The sequence below is a fragment of the Aulonocara sp. 'chitande type north' Nkhata Bay genome, linkage group LG23 (genome assembly GCF_057382095.1).
Source record: "Aulonocara sp. 'chitande type north' Nkhata Bay isolate Kocher_YH1m ecotype deep benthic linkage group LG23, A_spYH_male_GT1.1, whole genome shotgun sequence".
Taxonomy (NCBI): Eukaryota; Metazoa; Chordata; class Actinopteri; order Cichliformes; family Cichlidae; genus Aulonocara; species Aulonocara sp. 'chitande type north' Nkhata Bay.
Genome location: NC_141365.1, coordinates 11,693,593 through 11,707,674, shown reverse-complemented (window position 1 = coordinate 11,707,674; position 14,082 = coordinate 11,693,593). Strand labels below are relative to the sequence as shown.

At 45.1% G+C, this 14,082-nt stretch overlaps 1 protein-coding gene across 2 annotated transcripts; it reads left to right on the top strand.

Moving 5' to 3' along the window:
• On the top strand, positions 1-12,576 carry palm1a (paralemmin 1a). Of its 2 annotated transcripts, XM_086282966.1 has the most exons (11): positions 1-95; positions 518-562; positions 2,862-2,907; positions 3,205-3,285; positions 5,450-5,574; positions 5,683-5,746; positions 6,034-6,055; positions 6,124-6,192; positions 6,327-6,401; positions 8,537-8,668; positions 9,388-12,576. In XM_086282966.1, the coding sequence occupies exons 1-11, from the start codon at positions 76-78 to the stop codon at positions 9,924-9,926; spliced, it is 1,218 nt and encodes a 405-aa protein (XP_086139092.1). In that variant the 5' UTR covers positions 1-75; the 3' UTR covers positions 9,927-12,576. The 2 variants fall into 2 exon arrangements, with proteins under 2 accessions (XP_086139092.1, XP_086139093.1); XM_086282967.1 differs by lacking the exon at positions 8,537-8,668 and having other exon boundaries at positions 3-95.
• The last annotated feature ends 1,506 nt before the right edge of the window (positions 12,577-14,082 follow it).

The window sequence follows — 14,082 nt, the reverse complement described above, 5'->3', positions numbered from 1 at the left end:
CTTCATCCCGTCCACCTCACAGTTCTTAAAATCGATCCTCCATCCATTAGTCAATTGATCAATAACAGCCTCTTGATGCATGCTCAGTCATCCAGGTAAGTAAATCCCAAAAGGCTGATTCTGTCTGGCTAGTTTCAGTCATTGTGCAGAGGAACCGTTTATAAGGTTGGAGACCTGCTGTAAGCTGAGACTGCATAAGTCACCTGGATGATGACGAAACGTTTCTCCCACTGAAAACGTCCAGATGAACAGAATCAACCTTTTGGGATTCAATAACAGCGTTTTTGCATGTTGGACTGATTTCAAAGTAAAAGTCTTCCTCACTCTCATCTCTTGATTATGAATCTGCAAGCACACTTTCAACTGTGACGTCAAAATCTGACCAAAAAAGGTTCAACATTCAAAACTTCTCCTACCCTTTTCTCCTTTCCTACCCTCCTCTCCTTTCCTCCCCCTCCCTCCTGTCCTCCGTCCTCCCCGGTGGGCGGGTTTGTTTGCTCTCTCGGATGTGGATCAGATGTTTGATTTTGCTGCGGACTGATCTGCCGTCGGACATGGAGGAGTGAGTACACTTTATTTCTTCTCTCTCTTCTTTCTTTCCCTTCTTCTCTTTTCTTCTTCTGGTTGTTTTTCTGTGTTTGTGACGTATCTGAGACTCGTGTCGTCATTGTGCGGCATCAGGGCGCTGAGTCAGGACCGAGGGGTGGATGGGTGGGGGGCTAACTGCACCAAACTGGAGACTTTGGGGGGTGTGGTGGGGGTGTCCGAGTCACCGCAGCGGCAGGTGATGGGTTAAAGGGCGTGCGGACCCGCGGAGTGATCAAACCTCTCTGTGCTCTACTTTCCCCTGCGGAAGCAGCACCAGCTCTGATCAATAAGCAGCACGAGCGTCTATGATTACATATTGATCAGTTTCTGTGTTCCTCATTTGAGCTCAGTCACTTCCGTCAAGTTGGACGTGTGAGGAGAGGGTGACTTCCGGCGGGGTTCTTCACAATATAAGGTTTAAGCCCCAGTCCGATTGGTTCAGTTTTCTAAATTCAGCAAGGCAGGCTCTTTAATGATGTCACGATGTCACTTACAGAATTACAAGAATTACCACAAAGTGTGAATTTTCAGAAACGTCAACATAAAACTTGCTCTGACACACCTGCACAAAGTCTCACTCACTATGGAGTTACCATACACCTGCAGAGACGCACCCAATGGATGATTCCCACAGGAAGAGTCACACCTGGGAGCAGATCCAGGTGTCAGATGGTGCTGAGATGAGTTCTGATGTTTCTGTACGTCATGTTTGAGGTTCATCAGATAATCAGATTTAACTGATGCAGGTAAACAGGAAGCTGCAGATAAATCATTGGTTTCTTACCACTTTGTGTTTTGGGAATTTTTTTATCTGTATTATTTTCCATCATGTTCTGCAGAAATCTGTTTTCTTTGTGACTTCTTCATTATTTCCTCCTGCCTTCCTCACAGCCACTTATAAACCCAGACTTCAGAAAAGACTGCCAATCAGAATCTGGGAGCTGGTTGAGTTTCATCCCAGCAGCTGTTTTATTTTGAAGTGCACTTCCTGTGTGCTTGTTTGGTGTGCCTGTGGGATTGATGGAGCTGCTGCAGCCTGGTGGAGGCTCAGAGGCAGTAGTAGGATGTGGTGTCTGGACAAGGACACAGCCCAGAGCAGAACCACGTGTTAGTGCCAAATGTGGGACTAATAAAGGTTTATCTGATCTTATCGCTTATCTTTACTTTATAAGGCTAAGCTGAGAGTACTTTTACTCTAACATGTAACTGAGTATTTGTACTCTTCTGTTTTTACTGCAAGTACTTCATCACTGCAGTGCATGGACTTCCTGTCTGCCTCTAATGCGGCGTTTCAATTAAAAGTCACACACCTGCTGACTGACCGGAACCCTTTCCTCTCAGACGGATCACAAACTGATCAATAATTAATATCATCCAATCATCAGTCTGAGCTCCTGTCCCATTACCTGCCATGCCCCTCTCTATAATACATCTCACTGCTGCTGAGCAGGCATGGACAAAAACACAGAAAGAGCCTGAGCTTCAGTTTGAGCCTTTAAAGTACCTCCTCCTCGTCAGGGCGCTGTGTCTGAACTGCTTCCCAGTGGGCCGGGTTCTAGCTGCTGGTGTTGTCGGTCCTTGCAGTGGACTGTGGTCTCCATGGAGACCATAAAGTGAAGCTTTGTTTGAGGTGTCTGAGAGGAAAAGTTTAAAGTGTAAAGCATACTGTGTGTCCTCCAGAGAGGAGAGGTGGATCGAGCTGACCTCTGAACCCAGTGACCTCTGTCCCGATGAGTTCATGGTCTCAGCCTCCAGTTGAAGTCTCACTGAATAAAACATGAAGTCTACTTTGGGTGCGATGCTCCCATTAGACTCAGGGAGGAATCAGGGCGGGACCAACGCCGCATCTGCGTCTGGCTGCTCCTTGTTTGGTGAACTCTGGTTTCCTGAGTGCTACACCAACCAGCAGCAGCTCCGCCAGCACAGACCGCCTGAGGCCTCGCACTGCCTTCAGCTCAAGCAAACTGAATAAAGGGCAGCCATCTTTACAGCAAATAACTGATGACTCACCGCTGTTGAGCACTTGTTAGCTGATCGCTTCAAGACTCTGCTGGAGTGTGTGTGTGTGTGTGTTTGAGAGAGAGAGAGAGAGAGAGAGAGAGTGTGTGCGTGTGTATGTGTGAGATAGCTAGTCAGTGTATGAATGAGTGTGTGAGGTTAAAGTGTAAACAGAGCTGTGCATCAAGCATCTGTGTATTAAGCGGAACAAGGAAACGTACGATTCAGTGATGTCACAGTGACATCATTAACCTGTCTGTCTGTCTCTCCCTCAGGGTGAGCGAGGTTCTCTATCAGCAGGATCGACTGCAGCTCATTGTGGTGAGTTTACTTACAGTCAGTGAATGCAGCATCTCACACACCTAGTATCAATGATTCAGATGTGTGTGTGAGACCCCACCCCCCCCAGTAAGTTTTATTGCTCGAAGTTATCAATGTTGACTCTGAATTTTAAACTTTATCTAAACAAACACACTTTTATTTTATTTCAAAATAAAAGCCCACACTAAGAGAGTGCAGTCAGTAATCAGATTACCTCAGTGGATTACTTCAGAGCAGAAGTGTGATTGGATTATTGATCCCAATCAGCAGCTGGTTCTGTTTTCCATAATGCTGCAGGAGAAAAGGAAGTGGCAGACGGAGATCGAGAACAAGAAGCGTCAGTTGGAGGACGACAGGAGGGCGCTACAGCACCTGAAGGTGAGCCCACCACTTCCTGTTTCCTGTTTTCTGTTTAAAGGTCGGGTGCACTCAGAGGTGAGCAAGATGCTGAAGCCTTCGTACCGTTTTAAATCGCGCCGCTAGGAGGCGTGAAGACGCAGAAACACGAGTCAGACTGAGACCTCATGTCTCTGAGCTCTGAGTCTGTTCAGGCACGTAAACAGACTGCTGCAGAGATCCAGGTCTGATCAAGGTGTGATCCAGATATGACTCAACCAGATCCAGATCGGATCCAGGCCTGATTCAGGTTTGATCTGGGTCTGATCCGGGCCTGATTATGGCAGGGGCGTGGTCTCTGGCTCCGCTGCAGTGGAGGGGTGTTGCAGTGCACTCAAGGGGCTGTGCCATGAAGTCTGATGGGCAGGTGGAGATGATTGTGTTAACGAGGTTTCCCTCCCTCCCTCAGGTCCCACGCCGGGACCTGAGACGAGTCGGTGTGGAGTTGGCTACAAAGCTGACATTGATGCCAAACCACAAAGAAACATTTTTGTGCACTAAATAAACGAAACCAAAACCTGAATGCTCTGTGGAGTCCAGCTCTTTCACACTGATGTTTTTATTCATGTCCTTCTTTCAGATGGTCAGTGGTCATTTCCTGTTTTATTCTGATAGGCGGCTCTCTGTTGTGTTCTCAGAACAACGACAGAAACCTGTCGTTCAGATGTTGTATATTCCAGACTGAAGTGCTGTGGAAAATTTATTTCTGCCAGTAAATTCTCTCATCTATTATTGATCTTTGATATGAGATCATATTTCATTAATGACTCTTATCAGTTTGTCTTTCACCAGAAAAAATAAAGAGTAACTCTCTCTGGCTCCTACTCCTGCTGGCTCACTGTGTGTCGAGTCTTCCAGGTATTCAGAGATTCAAGAGGCACAAACTGAGAACAGCTGCAAGGTAAAAATATCTGAGATCAGCCAAACAGCACGCAGGTAGGACAGGACTGCCAGGGCCATGTGAAATAGCAGCTGTTTTCCCGATGAGGAGGAGGCCGCGAGTTCAGAGAGCCCGAGCTCATCCAGTTTCTTATTCAACTAAAAGGATCCATTCAGGCTTCACGCGTTTATTAAAGGGACACTCAGACGTCCTCCTGATGGACGTTGGTCCATGAGCACCCATTGCTGTCTGTGCACGCCTGCTTTCAATCATTAGATACTAAAATGATTTTATTCCATTTTCACTGTTTTCTCCTTTGAGGACATGATGCTGATGCTCTCCAATTTGTAGTGTTGTGTAGCCGAAACGTCAAAACAATAAATGGATAAAGATTTTTTTTCTGCCAGCATGTGTGTGAAACGAGCAGCTTTTTAAGGTGCTGATTAAAATCGTTGAGAGTTTGAAAGACGACCCGGCGAGGACGAATCCCACTCAGAGCCGTGCAGCTGAGTGTCTGCTGCTGTCAGCTGCAAGGGTTTAATGAGACGCTCAGAATGAGACCAGAGTTCAGGTTATATATGTAAAAAGCTCTGATGAACCCGCTGGTTTAGTTTTAACCGTGCATGGGGATTTTTTTGCAGACTGTGAAGCCTGATGTCCAGGTTTCCTTCCTCGTGCTGCTCTGATCTTCATCTTGCTGGCTGATTTGTTTAGTCTGGAGCTGCTCAGCCTTTCTGACACTTTTTAAGGTTGAAGCTTTCTATTCCCGAGGCTGACAGATGCTTTGAACCCTCTGATCTGCTTTGATTATTCTCTTCATGCTCTGTGGATGATAACACATCTTCCTGCTGGAGAGTCTTCCTCACTTAGCTGGAAGCTTTGATGAAGGACAGGATCCCCAGGTGTCTCCTGTGGACTTTCAGGGCTTTATGTTAATTGTTTTCTGAGTGGATCAGAGTGCCAGTCTGTCCTCTCCTGATGATCTGTCAGCTGTTTGCAGTCAGAGGACTTCCTGTCTCACTCACAGCTTCCAATCGAACAGCTGGACTCACCTGCACACCTTCAACCTGCCTCCTTTATAAAGAAATGATGAAGGAATGACGACGGCTTCGGTGGTGGGCTTCATAGTGAGCAGATCACGAGTGAACTTTAAGCACATGTTTCTGCAGCTCTTCTTTTCATAAACTTTCATGAACAAATATGAATTTGATACGTGCCTCCTCACGTGTTAGAAGGAAGCTGTCATCTATGTGACCTGTGTTTCAGTCAAAGGCTCTGAGGGACCGCTGGCTCCTGGAGGGAGCATCTGCTGGACCCGAGCAGAACGAAGTCTGTAGACAGCTGGAGCAGGACGAGGCCCGGACCCGGAGCCTGGAGGAGACCATCGACAGGTCTGAGCCGCCGAGCCCGAACATCCAGGAAGGGTGGCCTTATTCACTGTGGGATTAAAACCATCAACTGTGTGTGTGTGTGTGTGTGTGTGTGTGTGTGTGCTGTAGGCTGCAGCAGGAACTTGTCGGCCTTGAGACTGGATCTGTCTGTCAGACCATAACTAACATTAAAGTGAGTATACATGCACGCACGCACACACAAACGTTTTCTAATATCACTTTTTTTCCTTTCTAAAATCAGCTTTTCTGCTGTCCTCATAGGGTTAATAGATCATTTGAAACAAATTAGGTTGGATTACATGGGTGAGGATGTTGGGAGGGGGGTTCACTGGCAGGACTGGCTTACTTTGGAGGTTTTTTCATGTTTCTGTTTCCCGTTTCCTTCTACTTATTGATGGAGGATTCCTGTTAAGACTCTTATTGTGAAGATAAACTTCCTTTCTCTGTTTGTGCCTCCAGGTGTCATCAAGACCAGCTTCAGGTAAATTTCTAAATTTCTCTGTCTGTTTTTATTCGTGAAGCCTTTGTCTCACGTTTGTCTCTGATCAGCTGTAGAGGTCAAAGATCGCGAAAGGCATCAGCAGGACAGGGCTCCACTGGCAACTCAGGTGATCCAAGGTGAGACTGTGCTATAACTGTAATCAGATCTCAGTAATCAGATTACAGTTACATTACGGTAAGTTGTTGTGATAACCTCACTGTTAGTTCTTTCTCTGCTCTGTCTTTGTGCCTGGCCCATTTTTACCCACAAGCCCCTGCAGAGGTCAAAGTTAACAAAAGTCCTCGACTGAACAAACCCAGAGAGGCGACCGAGGAGATGAAGAAAGGTGAGTCAGAAGTGACCACACCCACTCTGCACCGACCTGACGGGGGTCGTCTTAAACTGGTGAACTGAGCTAGTTTTCCTCAGGTGGGACATGAAGCTCACCTGGAAGTCACCAAGTCAGGAAATAGATCCAGAATATTTCCATGGCTAAAGATTAGCTCACTGGGAGAAGGAGATGGCCATAGGCCCTATGGCTGAGAGCAGCCGGAGGGTTGACGCAGGTCTTCCCCTGCTTTCCTGTCTGTCTTTGATGCACTGTCTAATAAAGCCAGTAAAAGAATAAAGTACAGATGAGATCAGCCATGTTGTTTCCTGACTTTAAGAGTTTGCGTTTGGTTCTCCGTGATGAGGTTCGAAGAATCAGTAAAATATGATTAATCGCAGCTTTCAGTGATTTTAATGAGTCTGTTATCATTCACCCTGCAAATGTGTAAGGTCAGAGGTCATAGAGTGTAGACACGTGGGAGGAGAGGGGACATCGACCTTAATGTGTCTCTAACAGCTGCCTTCCTGTTTCTATCTGTAAGTCCGTTTTAGGGTCACGTTAACAGTGAATTTGTGTGTTGGCTGGTGTGATGGGTGTGTGTGTGTGTTATTGTGTTGTTTCCCTCATAGTGTAGGATCTGTGGGAGGCTATTGAAATGAATCATGGGCTAAATGAATGTATGAAGCTGTGGGAGTTTCCTGACACTTTGCTGGTATTTAAGGCTGAACAGAAGCAGGTCTGAATCTACCCCTGGCATGACTGCAGGGGTTTCCACGGGAGATGTGAAGGCATTTGGAAAAAGACGATGTCGGAGCCAGAGTGTGACCGCTGTGTCAGCACTCAGTCCATCCTGAAGGTCGAGTCCTCACAGCAACTGTCAACATGCACATGTTAAGTGAAGCTCGAAGCATGTTAGATTAGAAACATCAGTAGAGCTTTCACATTCTTTCCCTTGACTTTAATAAATACATGCAGCCTCACTCAACATGCAGAGAGAAAATCAGAGTGATGCACATGTACTCAAACAACGCAGCAACAGAGGAGGCAGACTCTGACCGTACGAACGTCAGCAACTCTGCTTCTGGTCACAGATTTCAAGTTTCAGGAATAAACTCTTGCAATAACCTGAGCTGCATCCAAGGCCCTCTTCCTCCACCTCCTCACAGTGTCCCTCAACATCTGATGGAAAACGTCTCCCATGTACACTTATGGACAAAAGTCCTGAGTTACACCTGTTAATCTGTGAATCAGTGCCACGGGTGTATTAATCCAGCACCTGTGACCTGCCTTTATCTGTATGAGAGACAGAGTTTGAAAAGCTCAGCAATTCCAATGTGGTGCTAACAGGACGCTACTGTTACAAAAGTCCGTTCAGGAGAATTCTACCATCCGCCTAACGATCTGTTCTCCCATTTATCAATCCATCCATCCGTCCGTCTGTCCATCCATTAGTCTATTCTCCCATCCATCCATCCATCCATCCATCCATCCATCCATCCATCCATCCATCCATCCATCCATCCATCCATTCATCCATCTATTCTCCCATTTATCCATCTGTTTATCCATTCATCAATCAATCCATCCATCCATCCATCCATCCATCATCCATTCATCCATCTATTCTCCCATTTATCCATTCATTCATCCATCCATCCCTGGCATTAACATCAGCAGACACTGTGCACCAGGAGCTTCATGGCTGAGCAGCTCCTCTCAGGGTAATGTGTGGGTGCTGGTGTCCATTTAATGTATCTGATCCTTGGGACTTATCTGAGTTGTGGTTGTTTGCAGCTGAAATGTTTTGGTAGTTCAGTTATTTGAGGCAGCAGGAGAGGATATACACACTGTACCAAAGTCAGTCTGGATGATGCGAGCAGAGCCTCACATATTCCTTCTGGTCATCAGACCCTTCTTTGTTCTGCATGGTTATGTCATGTCACACTAATAGAGCTGTACCTTTGCTATTGGAAGGTTACCCTCACCTGGGGTGCTTGTTTATGACCTGCTGCTTTCTCTGTCCTGACTCTTCTCTTCTGTGATCTAACCTTCTGCCTGCTGCCTTTATCTTTAGATCCGCAGCAGCTCATTGTGTCTGTTGTGTTGACCCCCTCTGACCCTGTGATCCCTTCTAACCCCTCCCAATCCAGCGATGTACTCGGTGGAGATTAAAGTAGAGCGGGACAGAGTGACGGGGGAAACCAGGGTTCTGTCCAGTAACACCAAACTTCCTGTTGACCTCTCTGACCAAGGGGTCAAAGTTTATGAAGATGAGCAGAAAGGTGATGTTAGCAAGTAAACAAGAAAAATAAATAAAAACAAAGCCGGCTTTAAGAGAAGGGACCTGCTGATGCAATAACTGACTCTCAAAGGGCTGATTTAAGCTCTGCTGTGCGCGCATTTATCTGAATCTCTTCACAAGCTCATGGACTGTAGATGATGAATCACTCATTCTTTTTTTCTTAAATTATTGAACTATTTGCCCTCACAGTCTTTGCTGAACACCTCCACATCTTCACTTCAGAAACTCTCAGCATATCTGGGAGGACCTCTGAACTCCACTCATTACCTGCCAGATGTTCCACCAGGTATTTTCATAGCATTAGACACCTGCGTTACACACCTGTGACAGGCTGTTGTATCCTGAGAGTTTCAGATCTGAGGGTCATTCCTGCTGAGTTCCTGCAGTGGACATTTTATAGCACAGTGTGAGGAGCAGATCCATGTGTCTGGTTGTTGCAGCGCCTCCTGCTGGAGGTTTGCAGGTTTTCACAGCAGCAGTTTTCCTTCTCCTAAAGCCACAGCGGCCTCAGCCTGCCTGCATGATCAACACTCACCTGACAGTCAGGTGGTCACACCTCATCACTTTCAGCTCCAGCTGAAGGAAGCTGATGCACAGGTGTACTCTGTGACATCACTCAGTGAGTCTTTATTGGTCCTTCAGCTGGAGAGCATTCAGGTGTCGCACTCTGACCCTCACCTGTGTCTTCCTGTCTCCCAGTGGTCCATGAGCTGAATGGTGAGGATATCCACCTGCTCAGCTCCTCTGAGGTTGAAGAGCTCATCCACAAAGCTGATGAGGCGTCGATGATGTCACAGACTGTCACCACTGTGACATCCCTCCCGACAGCAGAGGTTCGGGAGGAGTTGGAGCTGATGCGGTCCAAGTCGCCGCTACCTCAGGTTCCAGTGGAGATCACAGGGCTAGAGGCCGAAGTGGGTGGTGAGCCGAGCGTGGCTGAGGCGAGCACTGAGAACCCGGTTACCATGGTGTTCATGGGATACCAGAGCGTAGAGGATGAAGACGAGACCAAGAAGGTGCTGGGGCTGCAGGGCACGGTGAAGGCCGAGCTGGTGCACATTGATGACCCAAACGGGAAGACATCAGGGGGAGAAAAGGAGGCGGATCCACCTCTGCCCACCTCCAAGGCCCCACCAACCTCCACTAAACCTCCAATGGCGATACCAGTGGCAAGCAATGGGGAGATGGCAGGGAAGGAGAAGGAGAAGAAGCCGTGTAAGTGCTGTAGCATCATGTGACCTGGTGACCTGTGGGGGGGGGTGCCGCCTTGAAACGTAGCACGCAAATACAAAAATAAAAAGGACTGAAAACTCCTCCCATTGCTCACAGCCCTCCCAACATCACTTCCTGTTTTTTCCTTCAGGTGTATAAAGCCTCTCTTTACTTTTTCTATTTTCTTGAAGCCTTTTTACTTTTTTACTCTGCACGTCTGTACTTACATGTCTCAGTGTTAGCATAGCCTCAGTGTTAGCCTCCGCCTTCGCTGTGCCAGGATGTTTGTAGCTCCTCCCCCTCCTTTCTGTGAATGTATTATTATATTTATTAGAAGCTGTCTGAGTTTTTAAAAGAAGAAATAAAATGAGCAGAAACTAGTCTGCTTTTGTGCCGCAGCCTAAATTCTTCACCTCCACCTTCTATATGGACCAACAAGTACCTCTCTATCCCTCAAGGGAAATGATTGTGTTCGAGCAGTAGGATGAAGACGGTCCAGTCTACAATAAATAAACACAGTAAAAGTGCCACGGGCACTGAAAACTGTGTAAAATGTTACATATACAGCAGTGAAAACAAACAAAGACAATAAAAATGGGCAGAGTAAAAGATTGTGCAAACTATAACATTAATTAATGTGTACACTATAAATCTGATAAACAGCTACATGAAGGTTTAATACAGAAATGCATGTTTGGAGTCTTATACCTGACAGGTCTGTTCACCTGTCCTTGAATGAGGTCTTATCCTGCAGACTCGTGCATGGCTCTGTGTGATCAGAGGTTTTAATCCAGCACTGCTCAAACCAATGATCTTTACAGGAAACAGATGAGAACTCGAAGCTGCTGTCGTCTTTATTGAATAAAATTAAACGTTTTAATTGTTGATTGCTTCTTTGACCTCTGAAAGTTTGAAAAGCATTCGCTGATCTTCGTCTCTGTGGAAATCTTTTGAAGCGTGCTGCATTGAAAGTCTGACATAACCTCAGAGGATTCACTCACACTGGGCTCCATCAAACAGCACTCACAATCCCATCAGCTGTTTTTTGATCCACCCGCTGAGTCAGCGACGCTCGCCAAGAGGATCCAACTCTCACAGCTCAGCGATCGGACTGCCACACACACCCTCATACACGTCATTGCCAAGTGTAGCAGATTTCAAATGGTAGACTGTTTTATGATGACAAACAGGGACTGGTTGCAAAACTGGCTTTATTTTCTAAGCATTTTCACAGCAGCAGGTGTTTCTTAATCCCAATGTGGAGTCCATGCAACTTTGGCCCACAATATTTAAAAAACATAAAAATATCAAAACAATGGTTTCTCTCAACAGCCACTTCAAAATCAAGTGTAATAGCGGGGTAAAACTGAGACAAATATGAAGCAAAGTATACTTCAAAATAAACTACTGATAATCACTTATAATATTTAAATCCCCACTAAGATGGATCAATTACAAAACACATATTCATACAAAAGTAAATTTTCCCAACACAACTGAAAATACTATTTAACGTGCAGCCTTATATGACAAACTCATTATACACATAAAACAAAATCTGTACATGACTAACATTTAAGTCAAGTCAAGCAGAGTTTTATTGTCAACCCAACAATATAAACTCAAGTACACAGTGGGACAAAATAGCGTCCTCCTAGATCAAAGGTGCAAACTGTAAAAATAAACTGGAAAAAAATAAAATATACATATATACACAACTATACAGGAATAAGATAAACTAATAATAAGTACAACAGTGTTGTACTTGAATAGAAATAGAATAAGAACAGAAAAGAACAAGAATAAATTAGTACAATAGTACACAGACAGAGTCAAACAGTGCAATACAGCAGAGTGCAAGTATCGGGAGTGAGAGGACAGTGTTATGTAGTCCAAGAAGTGTGTGGAGAAGAGAGTCCAGTGTGGAGGAGGGCAGTGTGGTCCTCGGGAGCCGGACTGCTTGGAGGGAAAAGCTATTTACATATATCTAAAAGGCAAAATGCAGCAGCAGACCTCTCTGTTTAGCACAAGTGAAAAACACATAAATAGGTGGTATAATGATAAAAGGCAGTTTCCATCACTTTGGTACTTTGGGGACTTTTAGCCCTAAGAACTAATACTTAGTAAAGCAAAATAAACCAAACTTAAATTTATAATTTAGTACAGGGAGACAAGCTACAGAGAATGTGCCTTACCAGTGTGGAGTCCATGCGACTCTGGCTGGGAACCCACCACACATGCAACATGTTTCCTAGCAGTGTCCCAGTGATTAACGTCCCACTACAACAGTGGAACCTTAGTATTACAAAAATTCCATTTAAGTAATAAAAAATCAAATATATACAATGCAGTTTGAAAAAAGTTCACTGTGACTATATCTCAGCTACACAAACACTTATTTGCACAATCTCATACACACACACACGCACCCCTTAATACATCAAGTTAGCTTTTGCACAACCCACTTTCATTGTTGCACTTTTGTATTGCACTGCTGTGTCTGTATAGTTTCTGTCTTTGTTTAGTTTTTTTTTTTTTTTGCTCACTTGCACTTTATCTAGTCCTGTGTTGAGTGTCTGTTATATGTAGCACCATGGTCTTGGAAGAATGTTGTCTCCTTTCACTGTGTACTGTACCACTGCACATGGTGGGAATGACAATAAAGCCACTTGACCTGAGAAGTTCAACTCATTCTTTCTTCAGACTCCTCACAGCTGATCATGATTTCAGCGATGCAATGTCTGATAGAGAAAGCTCTTGAAACAGGGTTAAAACCAGGTTCATATCTGCTGAGCAGCAGCTCCTACAAATCAGTATTGAAACATTATCAGATCATCAGTTTGTGTCTGAAATTCATCAGGTCGTCATGTTTCACACACAGAGTGTGGGTCTGTCTGACGTCCTGGGGGTGACGACTCTGCTCTGATTGGATAGAAGTCTGTGAGGAAATGAGTCTCCTCATCAGATGATCTTTGAGCTCAGTGAACTCTTTCCTGGTGAGCTTATGGTCTCAGGACTAAATAAAACATGTTTGTTTTGGAGATAATGTTCCCATTAAGGTCAGAGAGGAGCAGGAAGCAGGAAGGATTTAGGGCAGGGTTGAACAGTGATTGACACGTTGCTGCTTTTTCTGTTTTTATTTGATCTTTTGAGCATTTCTGGAGCTGAGTGGAAGATCGAGGGTTTGTCTTGGTGGGTCTGTGACTTCACAGAGGTTTACCAGCAGAGTGCTGTGTTTGAGACTCTGAGGAAGATAAAAACAAGCTCAGATGGAGAACGGAGGGATTTATTTCACTCAGCAGCGTCTGCATGCTCTGCAGCCTCCTGCTGTTGTCTTAGTAACCTGCAGAATGAGGCTCAGTGTCGCCCACTGCAGGAGACAGTACCTGCTGACAGTGAAGCAGGTTGTGTTTTCACCCCGTTATTCCCTGATTAGTTCACAAGTGAAGTTTGACCCTGTGCATGCGGGCTGCACACACACACACAAATATCAGGGACAATATATAGCAGCAACTGTGACTCTGGGTTTCTGTTATTTAAGGCCAAATAACAGAAATTATTTTTTTAAAGATGCACTTTAAGAATGTGCAGGATGGGGTCAGACTTTATGGACCGACGGTCTCTTCAGTTTCACTGTATTTAGTCGAACGTGTGTGGCAGCCCAAGTGTCTGAATTGGTATTTTATTGTTATTGTGATGAACCGCTTAAACTAACTGATTAAACACTAATTTTCAGACAATGACAACTACAAACCTGACTTTAAGGAAAGATTTAAAACCAAAAAAACTCACAAAAAACAAAGTAAAATAACTCCAAATTCCATGTGTTCACTCTGTGTGTGTGTTTCTGTTGGTCAGCAGCATTCCTGATAAATTCTGCTGCTCAGCAACACTGAAACACACACACGTTGGTTTTTGTGGCTGAGTGAGGTCCTGGGACACACTGCGTTGCCAGGACCGTTTTAAACTGGTCCATGTGAATGCAAACACACAAATACAGTTCCTGCACAATTAAAACTTTATTCTTTGAACTGTGCAGTCAGGGAGAATATCCCCGAGGGAGGATAAGGCTAATATTTCTCTACAGCTGATTTAACCATAACCTCACATGTATCTACACTCAACAAAAATATAAACGCAACACCTTTGTTACTGCTCCCATTCCCCATGGGATGGACGTAG